Source organism: Mercenaria mercenaria, chromosome 13, assembly GCF_021730395.1.
Source record: "Mercenaria mercenaria strain notata chromosome 13, MADL_Memer_1, whole genome shotgun sequence".
NCBI lineage: Eukaryota > Metazoa > Mollusca > Bivalvia > Venerida > Veneridae > Mercenaria > Mercenaria mercenaria.
The window spans coordinates 63685937-63712885 of NC_069373.1; the positions used below are offsets into that span (position 1 = coordinate 63685937).

The following is a 26949-nucleotide window of genomic DNA, read 5'->3' on the forward strand; positions in this document are numbered from 1 at the left end:
TTTGGATCATTTGATCAAAGGTCAATGTCACAGGAACCAGAACATGGAAAACAAGTTCTGATCAGTAAATTGAGAACCATTTAACCCAGAACCTTCAAACTTCATTGAATGATAGGACTAACAGAATTGATTACCTTTATCATTTTTATGGTCACTTGAGCATTTGTGATCACTTGAGCAAAGGTTAAAGTCACAGGGGCCTGAACATGGAAAATTCTTTCCCATCAATAACTTGAGACCCACTTGACCCGGAATGTTGAAACTTCATAGGATGATTGGATATGCAGAGTAGATGACCCCTATTGATTTTGGGGTCACTCCATCAGAGGTCAAGGTCACAGGGGCCAGAGCATGGAAAACTGTTTCCAATCCATAATGTGAGAACAACCAAGCCCAGAATGTTGAAACTTTATGGGATAATTAGACATGCCAAGTAGATAATCCCTATTGCAGCCAACCATTAGTGTCTTTTTGACTTTTGCTCCTGTTCCCTATTGACTTCTTGCCTATTACTACTATGCATTATGGGAGACATGGGCTTTTCTACAAATGCATTTTCTAGTTTCTTTTTGCATCCCTTTAATTACTCTGTCTGTTACTGTCATATCTCAAAATTATTTGACCTTAGTGATCAATCATCATAGGATAGCTACTCAACTTGTGAAGTTGTGCATCTGGAGTTTTGTTTGGGATTTCACTAGGTAAGACCACAGCTATGGCCATTAACAGTGAAAATTATGCCTAAAGAGCATAATTTTTGAGTTGCATATATGTAGAGTCATAAAACATTATAGGATTGTTAGTTGTACAGCTGTGAGTTTGTTTGGCATTTTACTCTGAGCCAGAACAAAATTTTGGCTTATGACTTGGTCAGAACAGAAATATGAATTAAGGGCCTAAAAGTTTGTGTCACACTGATCTCCTGAATATATGATACAGAGTTACGAAATTTTGTAGGAAATATTTCAGCTTGTGAAAATTTACATAGACTAGTAACAGGGCTTCGGAAATTTGCCAGTTTGTCGGTTTTGGACCGATTTTTGACTTTTCAGACCGATTTGTGAAGTGAAAAAACGAAAAAAATCGGTCCCGTAAAAATGGAGAAAAGTATAAATTTCGGTCTGATATCTCAATACACGGTCACCTGCCAAGTAGGAAATTGTTGGTCGCACCTTCAGATAATCAATAAACGTGTCAATCGGTCTGATTGTCACTTTGATAATCGGTCCGTAATTAGCGCGTGACGCAATCAGTGCTCGCGCGGCACATCCTTTAATGTTTGCAGACAGCCGACTGCGGTGTATTAAACATTTTTGACTGGTTTCCTAACGTTTCTGACTGGATCCAAATCATTTCGACGGGGATCCACTTCTTTTATTTAGAATCCGAGGAATGGTTTATTTCAAAAGGCTATGTTTGATCACGGTAACAAACAAATGGTCGCTGCATTTAATCAAAGAGCTATAATTGTACATTATAGGTCTTTGATTTAATGAGACATCACACGGAAAACCGATAAAAATAATTTTTATAATTACTTGATTTGAAAAAATTACATGATTCATTTGTTGGGGCTCCAGTTGAAACAAATGCAGAAAATCGTCTTTGCAACCCGACTGTACAAAAAAGAAAAAAATGGACGGGCAACCACGAATGATAAAGAAAACTGGAGTGGCACTGTTTATCAAATCGGTCTTTTAAAAAACGTTTCAAAATGAAATTTTGTTTACATCAGAAGAGAAAATATAACTTTATAAAATGTAGTTGCTTATTGAAGTACAACGTAAGTGAAAAGAAATATCCGTGGTCAACCCGCGTGACGTTTTGGTACTATACATGCGGGAAATTCGATCTCAGCGTTCAAATAACGTACACATTCGGTCCGCGGCAGAGTATTCTTTAAATACTGAGGCTGTTTAGCAGAGAACATGTGTCGTGTAACTCACTTTGACGCATTGTATTTTATAGAATTCAGTCAAAGAATGAGGAAACATCACAAAGTATCTGCCGTGTATACGGTATCGAAGTCACGTGCGTTGGCTTTTAGACTAGTTACGCACACGGTGTCAGTGCCTCGTATTATCTCGGAAAAACATCGAAATTTAAACAAAGTAACGATCACACATAACACTGAATAACTGTCTTCATTGTATGGTAACGCGCGGTGACTGGTAACTCAGTTTTAATGCATGACATGCATATTTCTTTACCCTATCACGTTTTACAAAATATGTAATATTGGGAATGCGGTGGGTGGGGTAGCGCCGATGTCAGGATTTTCGTTTCGGACCGATTGAGTTACCAAAATTTCCGGAGCCCTGACTAGTAACATGTCACTTGCATAGTGATGCACATACCTCATATTTTTCATTTTCACTGCTTTTATGGAATTTTATTGTGGATATTTTAAATGTTAATGTGTAACGCTGCGCGTGTTACGTAAAGTTTCTTTGGGGAATATTTTAGCTCAAAGTCAGTTTTTTTTGTTTGTTTTTTACTGTACATAACCGCTTATAAGATGCACTCGCTTATAAGACGCATCCCGAAATTGGACGTGCAATCTGGGGTCTTTTCCACTAACCCTCGTATAAGACCCGGTCATTTTTTGATATCAACAATGTAAAAAATTTGTAGAAATGCATTTTTAGCTCACCTGTCACAAAGTGACAAGGTGAGCTTTTGTGATTGCGCGGTGTCCGCCGTCCGTCCGTGCGTGCGTCCGTCCGTAAACTTTTGCTTGTGACCACTCTAGAGGTCACATTTTTCATGGGATCTTTATGAAAGTTGGTCAGAATGTTCATCTTGATGATATCTAGGTCAAGTTCGAAACTGGGTCACGTGCCTTCAAAAACTAGGTCAGTAGGTCTAAAAATAGAAAAACCTTGTGACCTCTCTAGAGGCCATATATTTCACAAGATCTTCATGAAAATTGGTCAGAATGTTCAACTTGATGATATCTAGGTCAAGTTCGAAACTGGGTCACGTGCCATCAAAAACTTGGTCAGTAGGCCTAAAAATAGAAAAACCTTGTGACCTCTCTAGAGGCCATATATTTCATAAGATCTTCATGAAAATTAGTCAGAACGTTCATCTTGATGATATCTAGGTCAAGTTCGAAACTGGGTCATGTGCCATCAAAAACTAGGTCAGTAGGTCAAATAATAGAAAAACCTTGTGACCTCTCTAAAGGCCACATTTTTCATGGGATATGTATGAAAGTTGGTCTGAATGTTCATCTTGATGATATCTAGATCTAGTTCGAAACTGGGTCACGTGCGGTCAAAAACTAGGTCAGTAGGTCTAAAAATAGAAAAACCTTGTGACCTCTCTAGAGGCCATATATTTCATGAGATCTTCATGAAAATTGGTCAGAATGTTCACCTTGATGATATCTAGGTCAAATCCGAAAGTGGGTCACGTGCCCTCAAAAACTAGGTCAGTAGGTCAAATAATAGAAAAACCTTGTGACCTCTCTAAAGGCCATATTTTTCATGGGATCTGTATGAAAGTTGGTCTGAATGTTCATCTTGATGATATCTAGGTCAGTTTCGAAAGAGGGTCACGTGCCATCAAAAACTAGGTCAGTAGGTCCAATAATAGAAAAACCTTGTGACCTCTCTAAAGGCCATATTTTTCATGGGATCTGTATGAAAGTTGGTCTGAATGTTCATCTTGATGATATCTAGGTCAAGTTAGAAACAGGGTCATGTGCGGTCAAAAACTAGGTCAGTAGGTCTAAAAATAGAAAAACCTTGTGACCTCTCTAGAGGCCATACTTGTGAATGGATCTCCATAAAAATTGGCCAGAATGTTCACCTTGATGATATCTAGGTCAAGTTTGAAACTGGGTCACGTGCCTTAAAAAACTAGGTCAGTAGGTCAAATAATAAAAAAAACTTGTGACCTCTCTAGAGGCCATACTTTTCATGGGATCTGTATGAAAGTTGGTCTGAATGTTCATCTTGATGATATCTATGTCAAGTTTGAAACTGGGTCAACTGTGGTCAAAAACTAGGTCAGTAGGTCTAAAATTAGAAAAATCTTTTGACCTGTCTAGAGGCCATATTTTTCAATGGATCTTTATGAAAATTGATCTGAATGTTTATCTTGATGATCTCTAGGTCAAGTTTTGAAACTGGGTCACATGCGGTCAAAAACTAGGCCAGTAGGTATAAAAATAGGAAAACCTTGTGACCTCTCTAGAGGCCATATTTTTCATGAGATCTTCATGAAAATTAGTGAGAATGTTCACCTTGATGATATCTAGATAAAATTCAAAACAGGGTCACGTACCTTCGAAAACTAGGTCAATAGGTCAAATAATAGAAAAACCTTGTGACCTCTCTAGAGACCATATTTTTCAATGGATCCTCTTGAAAATTGGTCAGAATTTTTATCTTGATAATATCTAGGTCAAGTTCAAAACTGGGTCACATGAGCTCAAAAACTAGGTCACTATGTCAAATAATAGAAAAAACGACTTCATACTCAAAACTGAGTCATGTGGGAAGAGGTGAGCGATTCAGGACCATCATGGTCCTCTTGTTTTCGAACATGATGTGTTTTGGAAGAAAATAAAATGGTAAATCGCCAAAAAAAAAAATGTAAACTTCAGTCATTAAGTTTTAAAATATATAATCAGCTTATATACGATTATTTTTCTGTGATAAACACATTGAAATGAATTAAAAACGGAGAACTTATGTCTACAAAACAGCCGAAATTTTGACGATATCTGCCAATGTTGCACAATGAAATAAAATAAGGTATTTTTAAAAATATATTTTTATGTATAATAAAATGCATAAGAATAACCAAGATACGACGAAAATACCGGTACGTCTAGAAAAGTTTGGCGTTATTCACCAAGATTATTCAGAATTTTGCAGACTTGTTTATTAAAACGTAAATCCATTTTTGTATGTAATAAAATACATTTTAGCCTCTAGGAAACGGTGAAATTAGGTGTACAAATCGGCCGAAATTTTGGCGATATTTGCCGATGTTATTCGAAGAAATAAAAATAAGTCTTTTAAAATGTATTTTTATGTGTGATAAAATGCATTTAAATAACCAAGATTCGGCGAAAATACGTCTAGAAAAGATTATTCAAGAGTTTGCAGACTTGTTTTATAAAACGTAATACTAAACAGAATGTTTTAAAATCCTATTTTATACGTAATAAAATACTAGAAAACAGCGAAATTAAGTCTACAATTGGCCGAAATAATATCGCCGATTTTATTGCGGGGCTTCCAAATATGACACGTGTCAGTCAATCACAGCTTGACATCTGCCAGTCAAATACAGGTATGCCCACTTCGATATATTATCCAATCAATTGTTCGAGTTTCGAGTAGCTAGGCATCTCTACATTTGGCAAGAAGATTAGTCCAAAATAATTTTCGTTCGCCATTCTTTGAAGATACCGAAGTTTGACATCAATCAGTGTCAATCACAAAACTGTTTATTTGCTGATCTGTAGCATCAAATATTTTATAACGAGTGTGTTTTAACACTCTAAAACAGTTCTCTGTAATTGGGGCCAACTAACTTTTAATTGTTTTTGGTTTGCGGGCTGTGAAAATATTTCTATGTTCAGTTACTGTCCATTCAGACATCCCAACTTTTTCTGAATGCCAAGTGGGAGTTTTTGCTTTCCAAAGTGGGAGATTGAGGTGTTCAAGTGGGAGATTTTATACCGCGGTAATAATGTTCATGATAACGAAGCTTTTAACAAATCTAATGATAATATAAACTTATTTGCCCTAATAAAATCACTAGTCTTAAAAAAATTCACTTGTCTATATCTATTATTCATGCATTTTTAATGTTTTGGAACAATAATACATGAAGTCTTCTGTGCAAAATTAAATAGTTATGGCACTTTAAGCACTATGTCTAAATTCAAAACAACACTGAGAATTAAACCTGCACTTTTATTTCTTTTGTTGGAAAGAAGACTCCCCAGGTGAATTTTACATGACAAACAGTACAGCTTTTAGAACTGTAAAAACAAAATGTATATAGCTAAAAGAATAAAAGTTCAAGCAATAGAAAATTTACTGTTTCATTCTCATCCCTGTCAACCAGTATTTAAAACCCTGGCTCAAATACTTTTATTGATCAAAATCCTGTTATCCAAAATTGAATGTCCGGGTATTGTTACACTTTCGTAGATTTGCCTAAATCTCTAGTTAAAAGAATGTGTTTGACAAATTGTTATGATGCAAAGACAGTTTAACAGCATTTGATTGTAAGTGATATTAAAATTTACCATGACATTTCCTCTTATCAAAATGATTTTAAGAGAAATGTTTTTTAAAACCTAGCAGGTTGACTCGGCAACCATCTACTTTCGATTTCAAAAAGTTACAGAAAAAGGTAAAGCCAGTATAATTGATAATCTAAATTTGATTGAATTTAATTAGATATCTAATGTCTGGATTTTAATTTCAATTGTGACACATTAATCAACACCTGGCTTTGTTAAATCGTGTAATAAACAATAATCAGCACGGGTAGAATAAGGTGTGAAAATATCCGAAAGCTGTTGTTTACAGACTCGTCAGTAGTGATACAGTATCAGATAGGCGCAAAGAAGTGGATTATTTCATAATTTTTGTGTGTTTATGTTGTTTTTTTTTCAATCGGGAGATTGGGACTTCTGATCGGGGTGATCGGGTTTTACAACCAGAATCGGGAGAAACCCGATCGAATCGGGAGAGTTGGGATGTCTGTCCATTACAATTTACAAGTTAATTTAAAGCCAATACATTCTGGTGTTTTAAAAGGAAAAATAATACATTTGTAAAAAAAAATATACTTTTGAATCGTAAAATAAGTTAGTATCGATTTTTATAGCGGGCCGAAATACGGTACGTGCCATTACAGATTTTATCACCGCTATGCTAATGGCTGCCGAAAAACGAAAGTAGCGGTTTGCAGTGACAGAAATAAAGATGTACTGAGCTATAATTTGAAGATTTTTCAAGATTTTCTTTTAATTTTCTTGTAGAACTCGCTTATAAGACGCGTCCCACTCTTTGGACTGGAAATATGACTCCTAAAAATGCGTCTTATAAGCGGTTATGTATGGTAATTGTTTGTTTGCCTTAAGTCCGCTTAAATTGAGGGAATTAGCAAAATCCAGATTCTGTTTTTTCTTTTATTCAGTTATGGATGTCCACATAATAACAATAATTTCTATAAACACAATTAAATTAATTAAAACTTTGTAATTATCTTGTCGGATATCTCGACATGAAACACAGAAGTATATGTCCTTCTTATTTCGTAGGTAAAATTCTTCTGTTCTGTTATCATTGGCTTTTTATGAGGTTCATGACAACAATAAAATTAACCAATGAGATTGCAGGAAACCTACATGTCCCCTAGCAACAAATCTCGGATACCGCGATATCCAGCAAGATTTCACGTGATTTCACGTGACCAGGGACCTCTGTTCTTGCGTGTCAAAAGATTATTATCTCATAAACAGATACTAAGATTATATGATAAAATGCAATAAGATCATTAACAGACGTATGATAGCAATTACCGGTAGTTTGACACTGCAAGATCTTATCAATGTTTAGTAAGAAATAAAACATTTTTATAATGACAGTGTGTAAATTCTTTTGGTTCTTTTAAAATTATTGACAAAGTTCGAGTTTTTACATATACATCCATTTTTAAACATTTTTAAAACAAATTATTTGAAAGTTTTAAACACTAATGTCACCACATGACAAATGTAATGGCATGTTCATTTTCACTGGCCTTGAATATCTATGACTTAATTTGACATGGCACTTGAAAAAGTCAGTGACAGTATCACTCACCTTTTTCCAGTTTGATAGGTTTTGTATATTACATTAAATTAATCATGATTAAATCTTTCAATAATTCCCTAATGGGAGTTTTGAAAGTCTGGAAATATTGCATGGGAAAAGAATGAGGTTTTTGCCATTGAAGGGCAGTCTATGTGTACCCTTTTCTGGAATTTGTTGGATAAGTGATTGCTTGCTGTCAATTGTTCAAGCAGAAAACTTTCCTCATGACAAAAACCACAGAAGTGTATCTGATAAATGTAAGAATAACAATTACAATCCTGTAGCATTCAACAGTTGTCTTGATGGACGGCTGTGGTCAGCAAAAAAGGCGTTAATGGCTATCATTTTCAATTCTTTGTCCAGAACTTTTGCTTCAGAGTGCTTCATTAAGGAAATGAAAGACACATGGTAAGTGGAAGTCTGACAGAGAGCAAGGATATCAAAGATGGGGGAAGATTAGTTTGCTTTTTGTAAATGTCATCAATCACCATGGCGATAATTGGTAGGGATTTAGCTCTGTGACAGGAGTTAATGAAAATAATGGTTTCAGCTGTAAAACTTTATTGTGTAGCTGTTTTTTTTGTCACATACTGTGACAGTGAGGGAATTTTTGTGATGTGTTTAATAAAGTATGTAATATAGAACTTAACAAGTCCTGAATAAGACTATTACTTGCAAACTCTAGGGAAATTGGCAATATCGCAGTTCTTGCATGATTCTATCATCTTGGTCAGCAAATTGTTTTGCTCCCAAATTTTAAAACAAAATTGTCCTCTAAAGCAGTTTGAATGGGACCTGCCTCCAGATTAATGTTACAAGTTTGGAAACTTAGATCACACTTATTTTCCATTTATGATTATAAGTAAAAAGTGCACTATAAGAACACTCTCATTATAGTTCAGCAGGAGAAATTCCTGAATTTAATATCATACTCATACTGTCTGAAATAATACATGTTGGTTAGGAAAATGGGACATTTAAGTAATTTTACTGTTGGTTATGAAAATGGGACATTTGAATAATACATGTTGGTTAGGAAAATGTAACATTTTAGAAATACCTGTTGGTTATGAAAATGGGGCATTTAAATAATAGCATACATGTTGGTTAGGAAAATGGGAAATTTAAGTAAATACATGTTGGTTATGAAAATGGGACATTTAAAAAATACCTTTTGGTTATGAAAATGGGACATTTAGATTAATACATGTTGGTTAGGAAAATGGGACATTTAAATAATATGTGTTTATTAAGAAAATGGGACATTTAAGTAATACCTGTGGGTTAGGAAAATGGGACATTAAGAAATACGTGTTGGTTAGGAAAAATGGTATGTACATACATTTAAATAATACATGTTGGTTTGGAAAATGGGACATTTAAATAATACCTATTGGTTAGGAAAATGGGACATTTAAATAATACCTATTGGTTAGGAAAATGGAACATTTAAATAATATCTATTGTTTAGGAAAATGGGACATTTGAATAAAATCTGTTGCTTAGGAAATCTTTATGGGACATTTAAATAGTAATATCTATTGCTTAGGAAAATGGGACTTTTAAATCAATACCTTTTGTTTAGGAAAATGGGACATCTAAATGATACCTATTGGTTTGGGAATTAGGACATTTAAATAATATCTACTGGTTAGGAAAATGCGACATTTTGATTATACCAATTGTTAGGAAAATGGGAGATTTAAATACACCTGTTCATTGAGAAAATAGGACATTTAAATAATACTTAAATTGATTAGGAAAATTGGACTCAATTATTGTAGTTGTTTTCTGCTCTCTTTTCTTTCATTATGCTTGAAGATGAAGTGGATAAGAGTTTTGCCCTTACCCTAATGACTTTTACCTTGGATGTTTATGTCATACAGTTATTCTGTTTTAATTTGATGTATGTTGCTTTAGCAAATTTTATCTGCTAAAATCTTCAAAGATTTGTATATTTTGTTTCTGGAACTGTAACCTTTACCCTGCTAAATTTCTAAAATGAACTGGTCTATCTTTCAGTTTGGACAGTACCATTAACTGTTAAAAGGGGTGCTTACCAAAAAGATACTGACTGAATGGTGAATAGTGCAGATCATGATCAGTCTGCATGGACGTGCATGCTGACCGTGGTCTGCAGTGGCTGCAAAGGCAAAATCACTTGCCGCCAGCAGGCTAAAGGTGAAATCATTCAAAAGATTATTGTCCTTCTGGCGGTAAAAAGATTTAGATCATTGTAAGGAATCAAATTTCTTGCCCGTCATCAATATGTTACCAAAGTTTATAGCTTAGAGTGACCTCTATCTATCTAATTTTAGGGGACCAATGAGTTTTGATATTATGACATTGTACAGTCAGAGTGTTATATCCCTTTTAACCATACCAAAAGTCACAGAATTGAAACAAATACTTTTTCCTTAAGCAAACAATATATTAAGATGCACAAGAAATGAAATTACCCCAAACTGGTAAGAAATTGTATCCCCTTCAGTGGCATATTTTTGTATAAACTCTTCTCAATTTTGTTTGATCTATTCAGGGATTTAAAAGACCTTTCCAAACAGTTATATACTTTCTAAATAGAATGAAATAAACAAAACTTTGAAGATTTTTGCAAATTATATTTTATTATACACAACTAGTATGCCAATGTTATTAATGTGACGTTTATTTATTTAAAGGTGAGTGTTTATTTGAGGGTTAACCATTAAATATATTATGTGCTTTTTACATTTTAAAACAGATCAAAGAAAGACAGACATGTTAGAACCATGGTGCCAGTAAACCATGTTTGGGTTGAGGGAGACAACTCTGAATACAGTCATGATAGCAACAACTATGGACCAGTGAGTTGTTTACCTTAATTCTCATTTCTCTGAACTTTAAAAAATATTGTAGTTTTTTCAGCCAGAAATAAGCGGAAGTTTAGAGTGAATACATAATATTGAGCCGTGCCATGAGAAAACCAACATAGTGGGTTTGCGACCAGCATGGATCCAGACCAGCCTACGCGCATACACGCAGTCTGTGAGGATCCATGCTGTTGGCTAACAGTTTCTCTAATTGCTATAGGCTCTGAAAGCGAACAGCATGGATCCTGACCAGACTGCGCGGATGCGCAGGCTGGGCTGGATTCATGCTGGTCACAAACCCACTATGTTGGTTTTCTCATGACACAGCTCATAATTATAATGTATATGTAACTCTCAGTCATCAGATGAGTGATACAGGGCATTACCAGCCCCACGGTCCTGGCACTGCATATGGAAATTTCCTAGATGTGCGGTGTCTTCCACCAAATAAAGAGGCCAGTTCTTCCCAGATAAGAGAGCTTCTGATGTATCTGGGCATGTTTAAGAACAAGGCTATCTATTCACAAAGAGCTAGACATGCCAGTATCTAAAATATTCCTCTCTCTTCTTGTTCTGGGGACTTTTCATCGTTCTGTATCTGTACTGGTAGAATATGAATTTGGCACCCAGAGTGTCTTCCTTTGTATGTAAAGCACCCGTATGTTTATAATGAAAAGGGTGCTATCAAACTCTTGTATTATAATAATTATATTATTGAAATTGAACCTCATTTGTTGATATGGCATTTTTTGGTGTTTGTTTATATTTTAATTACTTCCTTTTTCAGATATCAATGAGTCTCATTACATCAAAAGCAACACATGTTGTGTGGCCGCCAAGCAGATGGCAAAAGCTGGACTCTGTTGAAATAAATTCAGACCGTGTATTGAAAAATATACATGACAGAACATGTAAAAATAGTCCTTTCTAACAGAATTAAGATATGACTTGAAACACTTTAAATTGATACATGATAATGTAGTTAGTGCAATATTAGTGCAGAAATGTTGCAAATCTTGTGTGGAAATTTTAAGTTAGAGAACACAAAAAATGTATCGGATAATGTTAGCGATCCAAGCATTAGTTTTTATGCCATTAGGAAGCAATATTAGAACATGGAAAAAGGTTTAAAGAACTTTTATGTGAAAACAGTGACAATGAAAATATTATTTTATAAAACTAATGTGGATCCACTTGTGCGCCACTGTCATAATGGGAAGCTTTTTTGCTAGTGTCATAATAGGAAGCTATGTGCCTGTGTCTTAAAAGGAAGCTATGTGCCTGTGTCTTAAAAGGAAGCTATATGCTTCTGTTGTAATTGGTAGCTATGTGCCTGTGTCTTAAAAGGAAGCTATTTGCCTGTGCTGTGTTGCAAACTTGACAAATTTTCCTAATACAGCTGTTGTTGAAACTTGAAACGTTCAGATGAAAACATTTAAGTGTCTTTGGTAACATCTTGTAAAGTGCACATACCCTATGGTCATTAAGTTTGACTGTACATAGCTTGTAAAATGCAATTGGCTTTTAAATGTTTAAAAATGTCTTTCTTTTCCAATGTTCATCCAATTGTCTTAAAAGCCACCAAGCCATTTTAAGGATTTGTTGAATCTGTACAACTTATGATGGCTCTGCAAGCTGTCAATTTACAAAATAAACCTGTTTCTTGTAATGTGATTTTTCCTAATATTTTGTTCTCAAAGGGCTAAAATGTTTTGGACAGCATGTTTTTCATACATAAATAGGGTTACACAGTAAGAAATACATAAATGGTTCAATTTAGTACGAAAATCTGTAGAAATGACTATGTTATTAAAAAAATAGAAGATTTTTTAAGTATGTGTAGGTTACTAACCGAGTAGGAGGTGTTCATGAATTGAAAATACCCGCGCTCGTGTGAATCGTGACACCGAGAGAGTGAAGCGCTCGAGGTGTTATCACACGACCACGGGTATTTTCAATTCATGAACACTGATCTGAGATGTAAGTAACTGACCTGCACAACGTCATTTTAAGTTAGTTTTGATTAATTTCTTTATTAATAAGTTTTTCCTTCCCCCAGCCAGAAAAAATGATTGTGGGAATTACTTCAACTTCAGCAGGTAAATTGAAATACGTAAAATGATATTTAGAAAGTTTATGAAAGTTCTGCTTAATACGCGAAAGTAAATGCATTTTTGTTATTGTAAGTATTGACCTGGCACTCATTAATCTTCGCCAATATTTTCGGACGTTTTCGTTATTTTACGCGATATTTGTGTCCTGAAAATATCTAGATTAATCAAAATAACCAAATTAGTTAGCCAATGGCACAGTGGTGTAGTGATAAGTTTTCTGATTTGGAATTTAGTTCTAACTTTTTTTATATAATTCTGTGTGTTTGCATTTGTATCTATATTACATTATTTTATGAAACATTTCATTTTTGTTGTTAACAACAGTTCTTTGAATTGTCTGTTGAATGAATGAATACTTGTCTGGTCCTGAAGATTTTAGATGACATTTTGTAGAACAATTACTGACATGTACGTAGAAGAATGTTAATGGATATTAGAGTATTTTGTTGATAAATCATGATAAGTGTGACAACTCTGTGAATTTTACCGTTAAAATTTAAGAAAATGGTCAGACAGAGGACTCAAACATACAACCCTGAGATTAGTGGCGGAACGCTTTGTCCGCTTAGCTATATCTGCACATGATACATGGAGGTATATAACTTATATCGTTGTTTAGGTTCAGACACTGAAAATTAATTCACGGATACATATGGAATATTCATTAGTGCCATGTTAATACTTATGGACAATTGTGCGTAAGTACATGTATTGACAGGCACTATCTTCGCCAATATTTCTGGGGGTTTCCATTTTTTACGAAATATTTGTATCCTAAAATAACCAATATAAATAACCTACGGCACGGTGGTCTGACTGCCACGCACGTTACCACGAGTTCAAAATCACCTCACACCAATTTTATTTTTTGTTTAAATCAATGTAATGTTATCAATGTTACTTTTATTCTTACCATATCTACAAATTCTAATTGTTTTCTCTTGTAGTAATCATTTTCTGGAAATGCTGGTGACAAGTACTTTGTCTTTCATCTAAGATACTTTTAAAGATGTTTTATTCAACATTTTCCATAACGGTTATTCTTTCCAGAAATAGACCATAAGGTTTGATCAGATAAGTATGGCAATATTTCTACCGGTTAAGTTTGCCTATTATAACATTTCGGGGGAAATGGTCCTATGCAGGAGTTGAACCAAAAATACCAATTGGAAGCTAAACGTTTTGTCCGCACAGCAATTTGCACATGTGAGATTGTGAAAATTATAAAGAAATATATACACAATTTTTATATCGCTATTTAGCTTTCAGACACTGAGAATTAATTTACGGAATATAGGGATTATTCATGAGTGCCAGGTCAATACTTACGGACAATAACATGGTAATAAATAAACATTACAGTTTGAACTCATCTAACATTCTTTTCACATGCTTATATAAGTATGGTATGATACCTGTGCACGTGCGCAGGTATGGTATGATGCTTGTGCACGTGCGCAGGTATGGTATGCAGGTATTCATTTTGGTTACTAACCAGCAGAGAACAATAGAACCGTTGTGTAATTAGAGTTACGGCTCAAGTTAGGCAGTGATCTATTGTGAGTTGTGCTGTTTTTGATTATTCATTAAAGATAATAATGAAGAAATTTTTATTAAAATACAACACTCAAGATTCTGTTGCTGATGCTAGTGATCAAGATAACTCTGATCTCAACCTTTACCCTGCTAAATTTCTAAAATGGACTAGTCCATCATTCACTTTGGGCAGTACCAGGTATTAGTCCCCTACTGGTTGAAAACCAGTTTCGGGGACTATTGGATTGCGTTTTTCCATCCGTCTGTCATTCTGTCCATCCATCCAGCCATCTGCAATTGGTCCATAACTATCATTCATCAGGGAATTTTGATATTAATTAGCGCAAATGTTCCTCATAATTAAACAACATGTAATGCGCAACACCCAGAACCCTAGCTCAAAGGTCAAGGTCACAGGTCAATAGGGTTTTTTAGCTTGACTATTCAAAGAATAGCCTAGCTATTCTACTTACCCTGGCATCAGTGTCAGTGTCACACCTTGGTTAAAGTTTTGCATGTAAGTACATATGGCTATCATTTAAAGGCATATAGCTTTGAAACTTATTTTTTCTTTTTCTAGGTCAATTACCAACCTCACTGGGTCAAGTCCCATAACTCTGACTTGTATTTTGGCCAAATTATTCCCCCCCTTTGGACTTAGAAAATCCTGGTTAAAGTTTTACATGCAAGTTACTATCTCCAAAACTAATGCAGATATTGAATTGAAAATTCACCTGTGTCTTCGGGGTTATAAAACTAATTGGTAGCATCAAGTCCCATAACTCTGACATGCATTTTGGCCAAATTATGCCCCCTTTTGGACTTTTCATGGTTCAAGTTTTGAATGCAAGTAATATTGCTATTACTTAAAGGCATATAGCTTTGAAACTTATTTTTTCTTTGTCTAGGTCAATTACCAACCTCACTGGGTCCCATAACTCTGACATGTATTTTGGGCAAATTATGCCCCCTTTTGGCTCTTGTTTTCCTTTCAGATCCATAACTTGTCATGGTGAGTTTTTGTGACCGCTCAATGTCCGTCGTGCGTCTGTCAACATTTTCTAAAACAAAATTCTTCTTGAAAACCACTGGGCAGAATTACACCAAACTTCACAGGAATGATTCTTGGGTGGTCCTCTTTCAAAATTATTCAAACAATTAAATTCCATGCAGAACTCTGGTTGCCATGGCAACTGAAAGGAAAAACTTCAAAAATCTTCTTGTCCAAAACCTTGATATTTGACATGCGACATCATCTTATGGTCCTCTACCAAAATTGTTCAAATTATGCCCCTTGGGTGAAAAGAGGCCCTGCCCCGTGAGGTCTCAAGTTTTACATAGACTTATAGGAAAAACACTTTAAAAATCTTCTTGCCTGAAACTGCAAGGCCTGGGCTTTTCATATTTGATATGTTGCCTTTCCTAGTGTTTCTCTACCAAAATTATTTAAATTATGTCCCTGGGGTGAAAAGAGGCCCTGCCCTGTGGGTACCAAGTTTAACATAGACTTATATTGGAAAAAAATTAAAGATCTTTTTGTCTGAAAGTTCAAGGCCTAGGCCATTGATATTTGGTATATAGCATTGCCTGGTGGATCTCTAACAAGTTTGTTCAAATTATGCCTCTGGGGTGAAAAGAGCTGGGGGTCACTTGTTATAATTATGACCCTCTTGTAATATTACTTGGCACAAATGTACCCCATAATAAGACGACATGTCATGTGCAACACCAAGACCTCTAGCTCAGAGGTCAAGGTCACACTTGGAGATCAAATGTCAATGGGGATTTTTTCCTGTATGGTCAATAACTCAATGAAAGGATTTTAATATTACTTGGCATAAATTTATCCATAATGGGACAAAGTGTCTTACGCCGTACCCTCATCCCTAATTCAAAGGTCAAGGTCACAGTCGAAGCTCAGTAGGTTTTTTTTCTTTCTAGTCCATAATGGTGTCATCCATCAAAGGCCATTAATGAGACAGTGTGTCATTTGTGATACCCGAACCCCTAGCTCAAAGGTCAAAGTCACATTTGAAGGTCAAAAGTCAACATTGCTCTTTTCCTGCCCAGTCTGTAAAATATTTTAATATAAGCTCATGTGTCATATGGACCCAATTAAAAAAAAGTTGTTTGTGTATTTACTTCAGAATTACTTCCCTTTAATATGATGATTTCTTACATTTTTAGCTCGACTATTCGAAGAATAAGTAGAGCTATCCTACTCACCACGGCATCGGTGTCGGCGTCGGCGTCACACCTTGGTTAAGTTTTTCGTACCAGTCCACATTTTGACAAAGTCTTTTGAGTTAAAGCTTTGAAACTTTCAACACTTGTTTACCATCATCATAGCCAGTTATAGGCAAGAGCACATAACTCCATCAAGGATTTTGGCTGAATTATGGCCCCTTTTGACTTAGAAATCATGGTCAAGTTTTTCGTACCAGTTCATATTTTGACAAAGTCTTTTGAGATAAAGCTTTGAAACTTTCAACACTTGTTTACCATCACCATGGCCAGTTATAGGCAAGAGTACATAACTCCATCAGGGATTTTGGCTGAATTATGGCCCCTTTCGACTTAGAAATCTTGGTTAAGTTTTTCGTACCAGTTCATATTTAGACAAAGTCTTTTAAGATAAAGCTTTGAAACTTTCAACACTTGTTAACCATCACCATGGCCAGTTATAGGCAAGAGAACGTAACTCCATCAGGGAATTTGGCTGATTTATGGCCCCTTTCGACTTAGAAATTTTGGTTAATATTTCGTACCAGTTCATATTTAGACAAAGTCTTTTGAGATAAAGCTTTGAAACTTTCAACACTTGTTTACCATCACCATGTCCAGTTATACGCAAGAGCACATAACTCCATCAAGGATTTTGGCTGAATTATGGCCCTCTTTGACTTAGAAATCTGGGTTAATATTTTGTACCAGTTCATATTTTGACAAAGTCTTTTGAGATAAAGCTTTGAAACTTTCAACACCTGTTTACCATCACCATGTCCAGTTATAGGCAAGAGTACATAACTCCATCAAAGATTTTGGCTGAATTATGGACCCTTTTGACTTAGAAATCTTGGTTAAGTTTTTTGTACAAGTTCAAATTTTTTGTAAAGTGTTTGACATATGGCTTTTATCACTTGTTTAGTATAATAGTCTCTATCTGTAGGAAAGAGAACATAACTCTGTCATCTATTTTGGCTGAATTATGGCCCTTTTTGGACTTTGAATTTGGTTCTGTTTTCATACAAGTCCATGTTTTGTCAAAACTATTTGACATACAGCTTTTAAACTTTGAACACTTGTTTATCATTATGATTTCCATCTGTAGGGAAGAGTACATAACTATTTTGGCTGAATTATGGCCCTTTTTGGACTTTGAAATTGGCTCATATATTGCCATTTAGTGCAAGACTTATCGAAATCAAAGTAATACAGGAACATTGTTTGTCTAATCTATTTATTTCTTTTGTCGGAATATCCGTGGAAATATTTGACCCCATTCTTCAATCAATTCTTCGAATAGTCGAGCGTGCTGTCATCAGACAGCTCTTGTTAGCTCACCTGTCACAAAGTGACAAGGTGAGCTATTGTGACCGCTTGATGTCCATCGACTCTTAGTGCCTCGTGCATAGTGCGTCTTCCGTCAACAATTTGTAAAAAAATCTTCTTCTTGAAAACCAAAGGGCAGAATTACATCAAACTTCACAGGAATGATCCTTGGGTGGCCCCTTTCAAAATTGTTCAAAGAATTGAATTCCATGCAGAACTCTGGATGCCATGGCAACCCAAAGGAAAATTTCTAAAAATATTCTTCTCAAAAACCAGAAGACCTAGAGCTTAGATATTTGGTGTGAAGCATTGCCTAGTGGACCTCTACCAAATTTGTTCAAATCATGACCCCGTGGTCAAAATTGACCCCGCCCCAGGGGTCACTTGATTTTACATAGGAAAATCTTGAAAAAAATTCTAAAAATAAACCAGAAGGCCTAGAGCTTAGATATTTCACATGTAGCATTGCCTAGTGGACCTCTACAAAATTTCTTCAAATCATGACCCACATGGTCAAAATTTACCCCACCCCAGGGGTCACTTGATTTTACATAGGAAAATATTAAAAAATCTTCTTCTCAAAAACCAGAAGCCCTAGAGCTTAGATATTTGACATGTAGCATTGCCTAGTGGACCTCTACTAAAGTTGTTCAAATCATGACCCGGGGATCAAAATTGACCCGCCCTAGGGGTCACTTGATTTTACATAGGAAAGTCTTCAAAAATTTTCTAAAAATAAATCAGAAGGCCTAGAGCTAAGATATTTCACATGTAGCATTGCCTAGTAGACCTCTACAATATTTGTTCAAATCATGACCCCCTGAATCAAAATTGACCCCGCCCCAGGGGTCGCTTGATTTTACATAGGAAAATCTTCAAAAATTTTCTAAAAATAAACCAGAAGGCCTAGAGCTTAGATATTTCACTTGTAGCATTGCCTAGTGGACCTCTACAAAATTTGTTCAAATCATGCCCCCGTGGTCAAAATTGACCCCAGTCACTTGATTTTACATAGGAAAATCTTTAAAAAAGTTTTAAAAATAAACCAGAAGGCCTAGATCTTAGATATTTGACATGTAGCATTGCCTAGTAGACTTCTACATAATTTATTCAAATTATGACCCCCGGGGTCAAATTGACCCCGCCCCTTGAGGTTACTTGATTGTACATAGAAAAATCTTCAAAATTTTCTAAAAATAAACCAGAAGAGCTTAGATATTTGACATGTAGCATTGCCTAGTGGACCTCTACAAAAGAAATGCGAATCTTGACCCCCCCCATGGTCAAATTGACCCAGCCCCAGGGATTACTTTATTTTTTGTTACTATAAATAGCTTATTTAGTAACTTCTTTATTATTGGCCGTAGGGAAAAAACGAGACCACTTTTCTGTGGTACAACGTGGATGGTACCTCCAATTTTTTAGGTGTATTTTGACATATCTGTACCTTTAAGAAAATTTCAACTATATTTACTCATGACTCTTTTGATTGATCTTGATAACAATTTTTAGCTCACCTGAGCAATGCTCAGGTGAGTTTTTCTGATCACTCTATGTCCGGCGTCTGTCTGTCTGTCGTCTGTCTGTCCGTCCGTCAACATTTAGCTTGTGTATGCGATAGAGGCTGTATTTTTCAACTGATCTTCATGAAATTTGGTCAGAATGATTACCTTGATGAAATCTAGGCCGAGTTCGAAAATGGGTCATTTGGGGTCAAAAACTAGGTCACTAGATCAAATCAAAGAAATACCTTGTGTATGCGATAGAGGCTGTATTTTTCAATTAATCTTCATGAATTTTGGTCAGAATGATTACCCTGATGAAATCTAGGCCGAATCCGAAAATGGGTCATCTGGGATCAAAAACTAGGTCACTAGGTCAAATCAAAGAAAAACCTTGTGTATGTGATAGAGGCTGTATTTTTCAAGTAATCTTCATGAATTTTGGTCAGAATGATTGCCTTGATGAAATCTAGATTATCTTCGAATATGGATCATCTGGGGTCTAAAAGTAGGTCGTTAGGTCAAATGAAAGAAAAACCTTGTGTATGCGATAGAGGCTATATTTTTCAATTGATCTTCATGAAATTCAGTCAGAATGATTGCCTTGATAAAATCTTGGTCAGGTTTGAATATGGGTCATCTTGGGTCAAAAATTAGGTCACTAGGTCAAATTAGAGAAAAACCTTGTGTATGCAATAGAGGCTGTATTTTTCAATTGATCTTTATGAAATTTGGTCAGAATTATTGCCTTGATAAAATTCAGGTAGAGTTTGGTTATTGGTCATCTGTGGTTAAAAATTAGGTCACTAGATCAAATCAAAGAAAAATCTTGTGTATGCAATAGAGGCTGTATTTTTCAATTGATCTTTATGAAATTTGGTCAGAATGATTTCCTTGATGAAATCTAGGTCAAGTTTGAATATGAGTCATCTGGGGTCAAAAACTAGGTCACTAGGTCAAATAAAAGAAATACTTGTGTTTGCTCCAATTTTAATGATACTTGGTCAGAATATTTTTTCCATGCAATCACAAGGTCTATGTTTACACTGTTATGGTGTATTATGGTGTGTGAGCGACCTAGGGCCATCTTGGCCCTCTTGTTTGACCTTCTTATCCTGAAGTGCAATGATAACAGGTGAGCGATATAGGGCCATTATGGCCCTCTTGTTTCTCATATTTTCCGAACAATTTCAGAATAAAATGTTAATCAAAATTGAAATTATTAATATTTTTTTTTATTTATAGATGTTATAAGCAGTCAATAACTAGATTTTTATACGCCCGTTTGAAAAACAGGACGTATTATGGGAACGCCCCTGGTGGACGGGCGGGCGGGATGGCGGGCGGCCGGGCGGCGTCCACAGACTTTGTCCGGAGCATATCTTCTACATGCATGAAGGGATTTTTATGAAACTTGGCACAGTTGTTCACCATCATGAGACGGAGTGTCATGCGCAAAAACCAGGTCCCTAGGTCTAAGGTCAAGGTCACACTTAGAGGTCAAAGGTCAAATTCAAGAATGACTTTGTCCGGAGCATATCTTCTTCATACATAGAGGGATTTTGATGAAAGTTGGCACAATTGTTCATCATCATGAGACGGAGTGTCATGCGCAAGAACCAGGTCCCTAGATCTAAGGTCAAGGTCACACTTAGAGGTCAAAGGATACAAGAATGAAAACTTTGTCCGGAGCATATCTTCTTCATGCATAGAGGGATTTTGATATAACTTGACACAAATGTTCACCACCACGAGGTGGAGTGTCATGCGCAAGAACGAGGTCCCTAGGTCTAAGGTCAAGGTCACACTTAGAGGTCAAAGGATACAAGAATGAAAACCTTGTCTGGAGCATTTCTTCTTCATGCATAGAGGGATTTTGATATAACTTTGCACAAATGTTCACCACCACGAGGCGGAGTGTCATGCGCAAGAACCAGGTCCCTAGGTCAAAGGTCAAGGTCACACTTAGAGGCCAAAGGTCAGATACAAGAATGACTTTGTCCGAAGCATTTCTTCTTCATGCATGGAGGGATTTTGATGTAACTTGGCACAATTATACACCATCATGAGACGAAGTGTCATGCGCTGTTCCCTTCTTTAGAATTACTTCCCCTTGTTGTTACTATAAATAGCTTATATTGTAACTTTTTCATTACTAGTCGTAGAGAAAAATCGAGACCACTTTTTTGTAGTACAGCATGCATGCTACATCCAATTATGAGGTTTATTTTGACCAATCTCTATCTGGTAAAGATTTTTGTGTGGACTTACAATTTTTTTTTGGATTTTTGTTTTTTTTTTGTTTTTTTTTAAGATTATCTTCCCTTAGTTGACACTATAAATAACTTATATTGTAACTTTTTTATAATTGACCGTAGGGAAAAAACAAGACCACTTTTCTGTGGTACAACATAGATGTTACTTTCAAATTTTAGATGTATTTTAAGGTATCTCTACCTGGTAAGGAGTTTTTTTTGTGGACTTAGAAAAACAAATGACTTACAATGATTACTAAACAACCACAAAATTAAAATTCCATTTGCAAATACAGGTGCTAGAGTAAAGAAATTTGCTGTGATGGGCGTATATTGTGACATTCTGGCACTCTTGTTGTTTATGTAAATTTTATTCCAAATGTTATGTTATAACATATTGTATATATAGTACAATATTGTTTATACATCATTGACAGATCATTATGTAATACTGCGGTAGAGAAAATTAGTTGCCTTCCAGTAGGTCCATAAGGGGACTTTGTATTGCATGGCAAGTCATTCACTTTTTATTCAAAGGGGTGCTCACTGATAATTTATTGACTGAATTATTGACTAATTGACTGTGCAGGCTGATCTCTGTCATCACTGGTCGCAAAGGCAAAATCACTTGCCACAAGCAGGCTAAAGGTTAAGTAAAACTGTGATGATTTTATTACACACCGAGTAGCTGGCTGGTCAGTAATTTATTACATGACATCAAAAATAAAGTTTCACTGATTTTTCTTCTTCAAGTTTTGACTTCAGCCCAGCAAACATGACTGCGATGAACATAGACTGGGTATTTAGGGAGTTGTATACATAATAATATAATATCATATATTCAAGACTTTTGAGCTCACCTGAGCCAAAGGCTCATGGTGAGGTTTTGTGACCGATCAATGTCCATCGTCCGTCGTGTGACGTGCGTCGTGTGTCGTGTGTCTGTCAACATTTTCTAAAAGAATTACATTAAACTTCACAGGAATGATCCTTGGGTGGCCCCCTTTCAAACTTGTTCAAAGAATTGAATTCCATGCAGAACTCTGGTAGCCATGGTAACCAAAAGGAAAAACTTTAAAAATCTTCTTGTCCAAATCCGCAAGGTGTAGAGTCTTGATATTTGGCATGCGACATTATCTAACGGTCCTCTATGAAGATTGTTCAAATTGTGCCCCTAGGGTGAAAAGTTTACATAGACTTGTACAGGAAAAACTTTGAAAATCTTTGTCTGAAACTGCAAGACCTAGGCTATTGATATTTGGTATGAAGCATTACCTTTTGGTCCTCTACCAAGATTGTTCAAATTATGCCCCAGGGGTGAATAGAGGCCCTGCCTTGGGGGGGGTCTCAAGTTTTACATAGACTTACATAGGAAAATCTTTAAAAATCTTCTTGCCTGAAACTGTAAGGCCTAGGCTTTTGATATTTGGTATGTTTCCTTGCCTTGTGGTCCTCTATCAATTGTTCAAATTATGCCCCTGGGTGAAAAGGGGCCCTGCCCTGGGTGTCCCAAATTTAACATAGACTTATATAGGAAAAAAAATAAAATCTTCTTTTCTGAAAGTTTAAGGCCTAGGCCTTTGATATTTGGTATGTAGCATTGCCTAGTGGATCACTAACAAGATTGTTCAATTATGCCCCTGGGTGAAAAGAGGCCCCGCTCTGGGGGTTACTTGTTATATGAGTTATATAGGAATATATATAAATACTTCAAAAATTATCAGATCATATTTCCTACTGTTTAATTATAATTACCTGATGACCCCAAGTGATTAGGAGTCACTTGACTGTGACCTTGACCTTCTGACCTACTTTCTTGTTTCTTAAGGTACAGCCTTGAAATTTGCACACCAGTCTTATAAGTTATAACTGACTTTCAGTGACCATGAATTTGACCTACTGACCTACTGTCTAATATTTTAGCATCAGTTTCTCATTTGAAACATATGGCTCATATTACTCAGGTGAGCGATTCAGGGTCATCATGACCCTCTTGTTCTATGGACTGGTGTATTTTACAGTATTCTTTCATCACACCAGCAGATAGAGACTGCAACAACACACAACAAAGTTTGTGACATTTTTGTGGCCTCTAAAATTGTTTTTCAGGGGTGGGGGAGGAGACTTAGAGTTGCCATTGTCTGTCTGTTGGTCGGTTCTTCAGAATTCTTGATATGCATATCACTAAACGTATTTGACCCAGAGTCATCACAGCTCACAGGACTGTATGTTATTCAGCACTATGTGATGATTGGAAGTTGTGCACCTATACACATTAAGAAGATCAATGTGAAAAAGGCATCGTATATTCTACCTGGTGTCTATAGCCACAAGCAAAATTAAGGTATCCAGCAGTTCAGTCATTCAGTCAAGCCTTCAGAGGCCTGATTGCAGCCGTTTTCTGCTTGAAAGGATGCCTCTTTCACCCCAAAATGGGATGGTCACATTGATGCTCTATACACATTGAGAAGGTCGCTGTGATGATCGCATCGCATATTCTGCCTGGTGTCGACAGCCACTAGCAGAATTAAAGTATCATGCAGTCATTTTGTCAGGCGTTCATAGGCTTGATTGAACGCATTGCATATTCTTCCTGGTGTCTATAATCACTAGCAGATAAGTTATCCAGCAGTTGATTCATTGAGTCAGGTCTGATTGCAGACCTTCAGAGGCCTGATTGCAGCCGTTTTCTGCTTGAAAAGGTGCCTCAATCACATTGTAATATGGGTCGGTGCCCTGGGATGGTATATGTATTGGTCACTGTGACAAACACATCGCATATTCTGCCTGGTGTCTAGTGAGTGAGGCTAGGCCACTAGCAGAATTAAGGTATACAGCAGTTCAGTCATTGAGTCAGGCATTCATAGGCCTGATTACAGCCGTTTTCTGCTTGACAAGGTGTCTCTTTCACACTATAATATGGATTGGCAACCTTGGACAGCCTCATTGACGATCTATACACATTGAGGTCACTGTAAAGAATGCATTGCATATTCTGCCTGATGTCTACAGCCTCTAGCAGAAAAAAGTATCAAGTGGTTCAGTCATTAAGGCCTGATTGAAGCCTTTTTGTGCTTGAAAAGGTGCCTCTATGACGTAATATGGGTTGGCGGCCTGGGTCAGTCTTATTGATGCTCTATACGCATTGAGTCGGACCTTCATAGACCTGATTGCAGCTGTTTTCTGCTTGAAAAGGTGCCTCTGTCACAAAGTAATATGGGTCCTCGCACTGGGATTGTCTCATTGACACTCTATGTGTATTGAGAAGGTCATTGTAAAGAACGGATCACAAATTCTGCCAGCAGTTCAGTCATTAAGTCAGGCCTTCAGAGGCCTTATTGCAGTCGTTTTCTGCTTTCTCCCAGAGACGGTTCATTGATGCACTATACGCATTGAGAAGGTCACTGTGACGAAAGCATCGCATATTCGTTTTGTTGTCTAACAGGTATCTTCAGTCTTGTTCAACGATTGTCAGTCTTTCAGTATTCCAGTACTTTGATTTTTGTTGTTTTAACATCACTGCCACAAAATTTTAGGTCATATGTCGACTTCCTAGCTTTTAATGATAGATTCCCCATTGGGGCATTATTTTAGGCAGATAGAAGCACTGACATTTTTTTATGTCCCCTTGATGGCTTCCTTACAAGAATTCTACACCTTGTGCAAGATTTTAAACCCGTAGTGGTGAAGGGCAAGTGATTCAAAGCTAGCGACCTTAACCACTCAGCCAGGAAATCCCCCATTGTGGTCCATTGCTCAATGAATTTTGTCTAAAAGAAAAGTGAACTAAAAAGAGTAAGTGAGCTTCACACCAAGATACTGAGATAGGTAACTGTAGGAGCTATTGAATTATTTCACACTCAATCTGAATAATGAATGTAATTTCAAATGTTGTAAAGTAAAGCAGGAATGATAATTCTCTTTATAATTGTCAACTACATTCCTTTTTAAATTTACCAATGAACGGGTATGTAAAACATATTTTATCAATAAATATGTTTGCAGTAGCTACTGGCGATTTAAACATTATAGGACAAAGACATGAAATACATTCAAATTATTCTTTGTTATTCAGTTTAAAAGATAAAAAATGGTCCTATTAAATTACATTGATTTTTACCCACAGTAGTAATGCTATTGATGTCCACAATAAGGTTAAAGGTACTTAAATAAAATTTATAAATTGAATAACAAGTTTCCACATACAAAGAAAGATGTTTGAAAGGTTGAGAAAGATTTTTGATTTTAGCATTTTGCTAGGAATTTAGGTCAAAGTACTTTATATATTGTATTTAATTTAAAGGAGTGGCATTGTCAAGGTGCTTGTTGAAAGACCCATTTAAAAGTGATTTAAACCCAGTATCCCATTTGGTTAGAATATAATTACTTTCCAAATCCTTTTTCTGCAGGAAGTGATGTATGGACAGCTAGATGAAAAAAGGACAGAATGTTCATAGATGGTGAATGTTAAAAAGCTGATATGTTTATTTTGTGGAAATTTGAAATAATTTCACACCAATGTTCCATGGATGACCTTCAAAAACTTCACAATTCGAGGTCATGGCCACTTTTCACTGTATGCATAAAAGTCTTCCTGTCAGAAACTGCTTGCCCACATTCAAAATAAAATCACAGAAACCAGCTACTAAAATTTCTTAACAATTTTGATACAAATTTGTTGTTTTCTTAAATATACCAGTATGGAAACTTATCAAAATCTTGGATGACTCTTGACCAAATTGTTGTAACCTGGATTAGCTGTGAAACTTACTGAAAAGTCAAGGTCATCATGGCTATCTTGTTCATTATTTCAATTTTGGAACTGGAAATGTCTGGAGGATAATAATCTTTACAAAAAAAATTATTCATCAAATAATGAGAGAAAGTTTCTTGTTTAAAACAAAGAAAATAGTTAAATTAAAGTGGAAAAATGCGCATTTTTCAAGTACAAATCAAGCTGTAGTAGATGTATGAGAAAAAAAGGGTGAAGGAAATTACAGCTTTTAACCCAATATAACAAACTCTTCCTGTTACCAGTACAAGATAATTACTTTCCAAATATGACTTTTCTTATTTTGACTGGGGCAGTCATTTTAAGAAAAGTCAAACCGCACGCGGGAGTTGCTTCCCTTCAACTACAGAAATCTCTACCTATAGGTAAGGGAGATCACTGCGTAGAAGACTGAAGAAAGAAACTATTATCTTATTAGTCTGGTTTCTTTATTTCTAGAGCATCAACTTCAAATACTTATGCGGCATTATCGTTAATTTATCACATTTAAATGCACAGCAACCGAAAATTG

The 26949-nt window shown here is 35.9% G+C and overlaps 2 protein-coding genes across 2 annotated transcripts in view; one reads left to right on the forward strand and one right to left on the reverse strand.

The window, feature by feature from the left end:
• Positions 1 to 14434, forward strand: part of LOC123528524 (mitochondrial inner membrane protease subunit 2-like) — a 195137-nt gene extending 180703 nt beyond the window's left edge. Inside the window, exons 5-6 of the mRNA XM_053522054.1 lie at positions 10579 to 10681; positions 11475 to 14434. Coding sequence (XP_053378029.1) covers positions 10579 to 10681; positions 11475 to 11618 — 247 coding nt within the window. The 3' untranslated portion in view covers positions 11619 to 14434. The remainder of the gene's footprint in view (positions 1 to 10578; positions 10682 to 11474) is intronic.
• The window catches only part of LOC123528520 (EF-hand calcium-binding domain-containing protein 12-like), a 239675-nt gene that overhangs the window by 197495 nt on the left and 15231 nt on the right, over positions 1 to 26949 (reverse strand). The gene's annotated exons all lie outside the window — the stretch shown is intronic.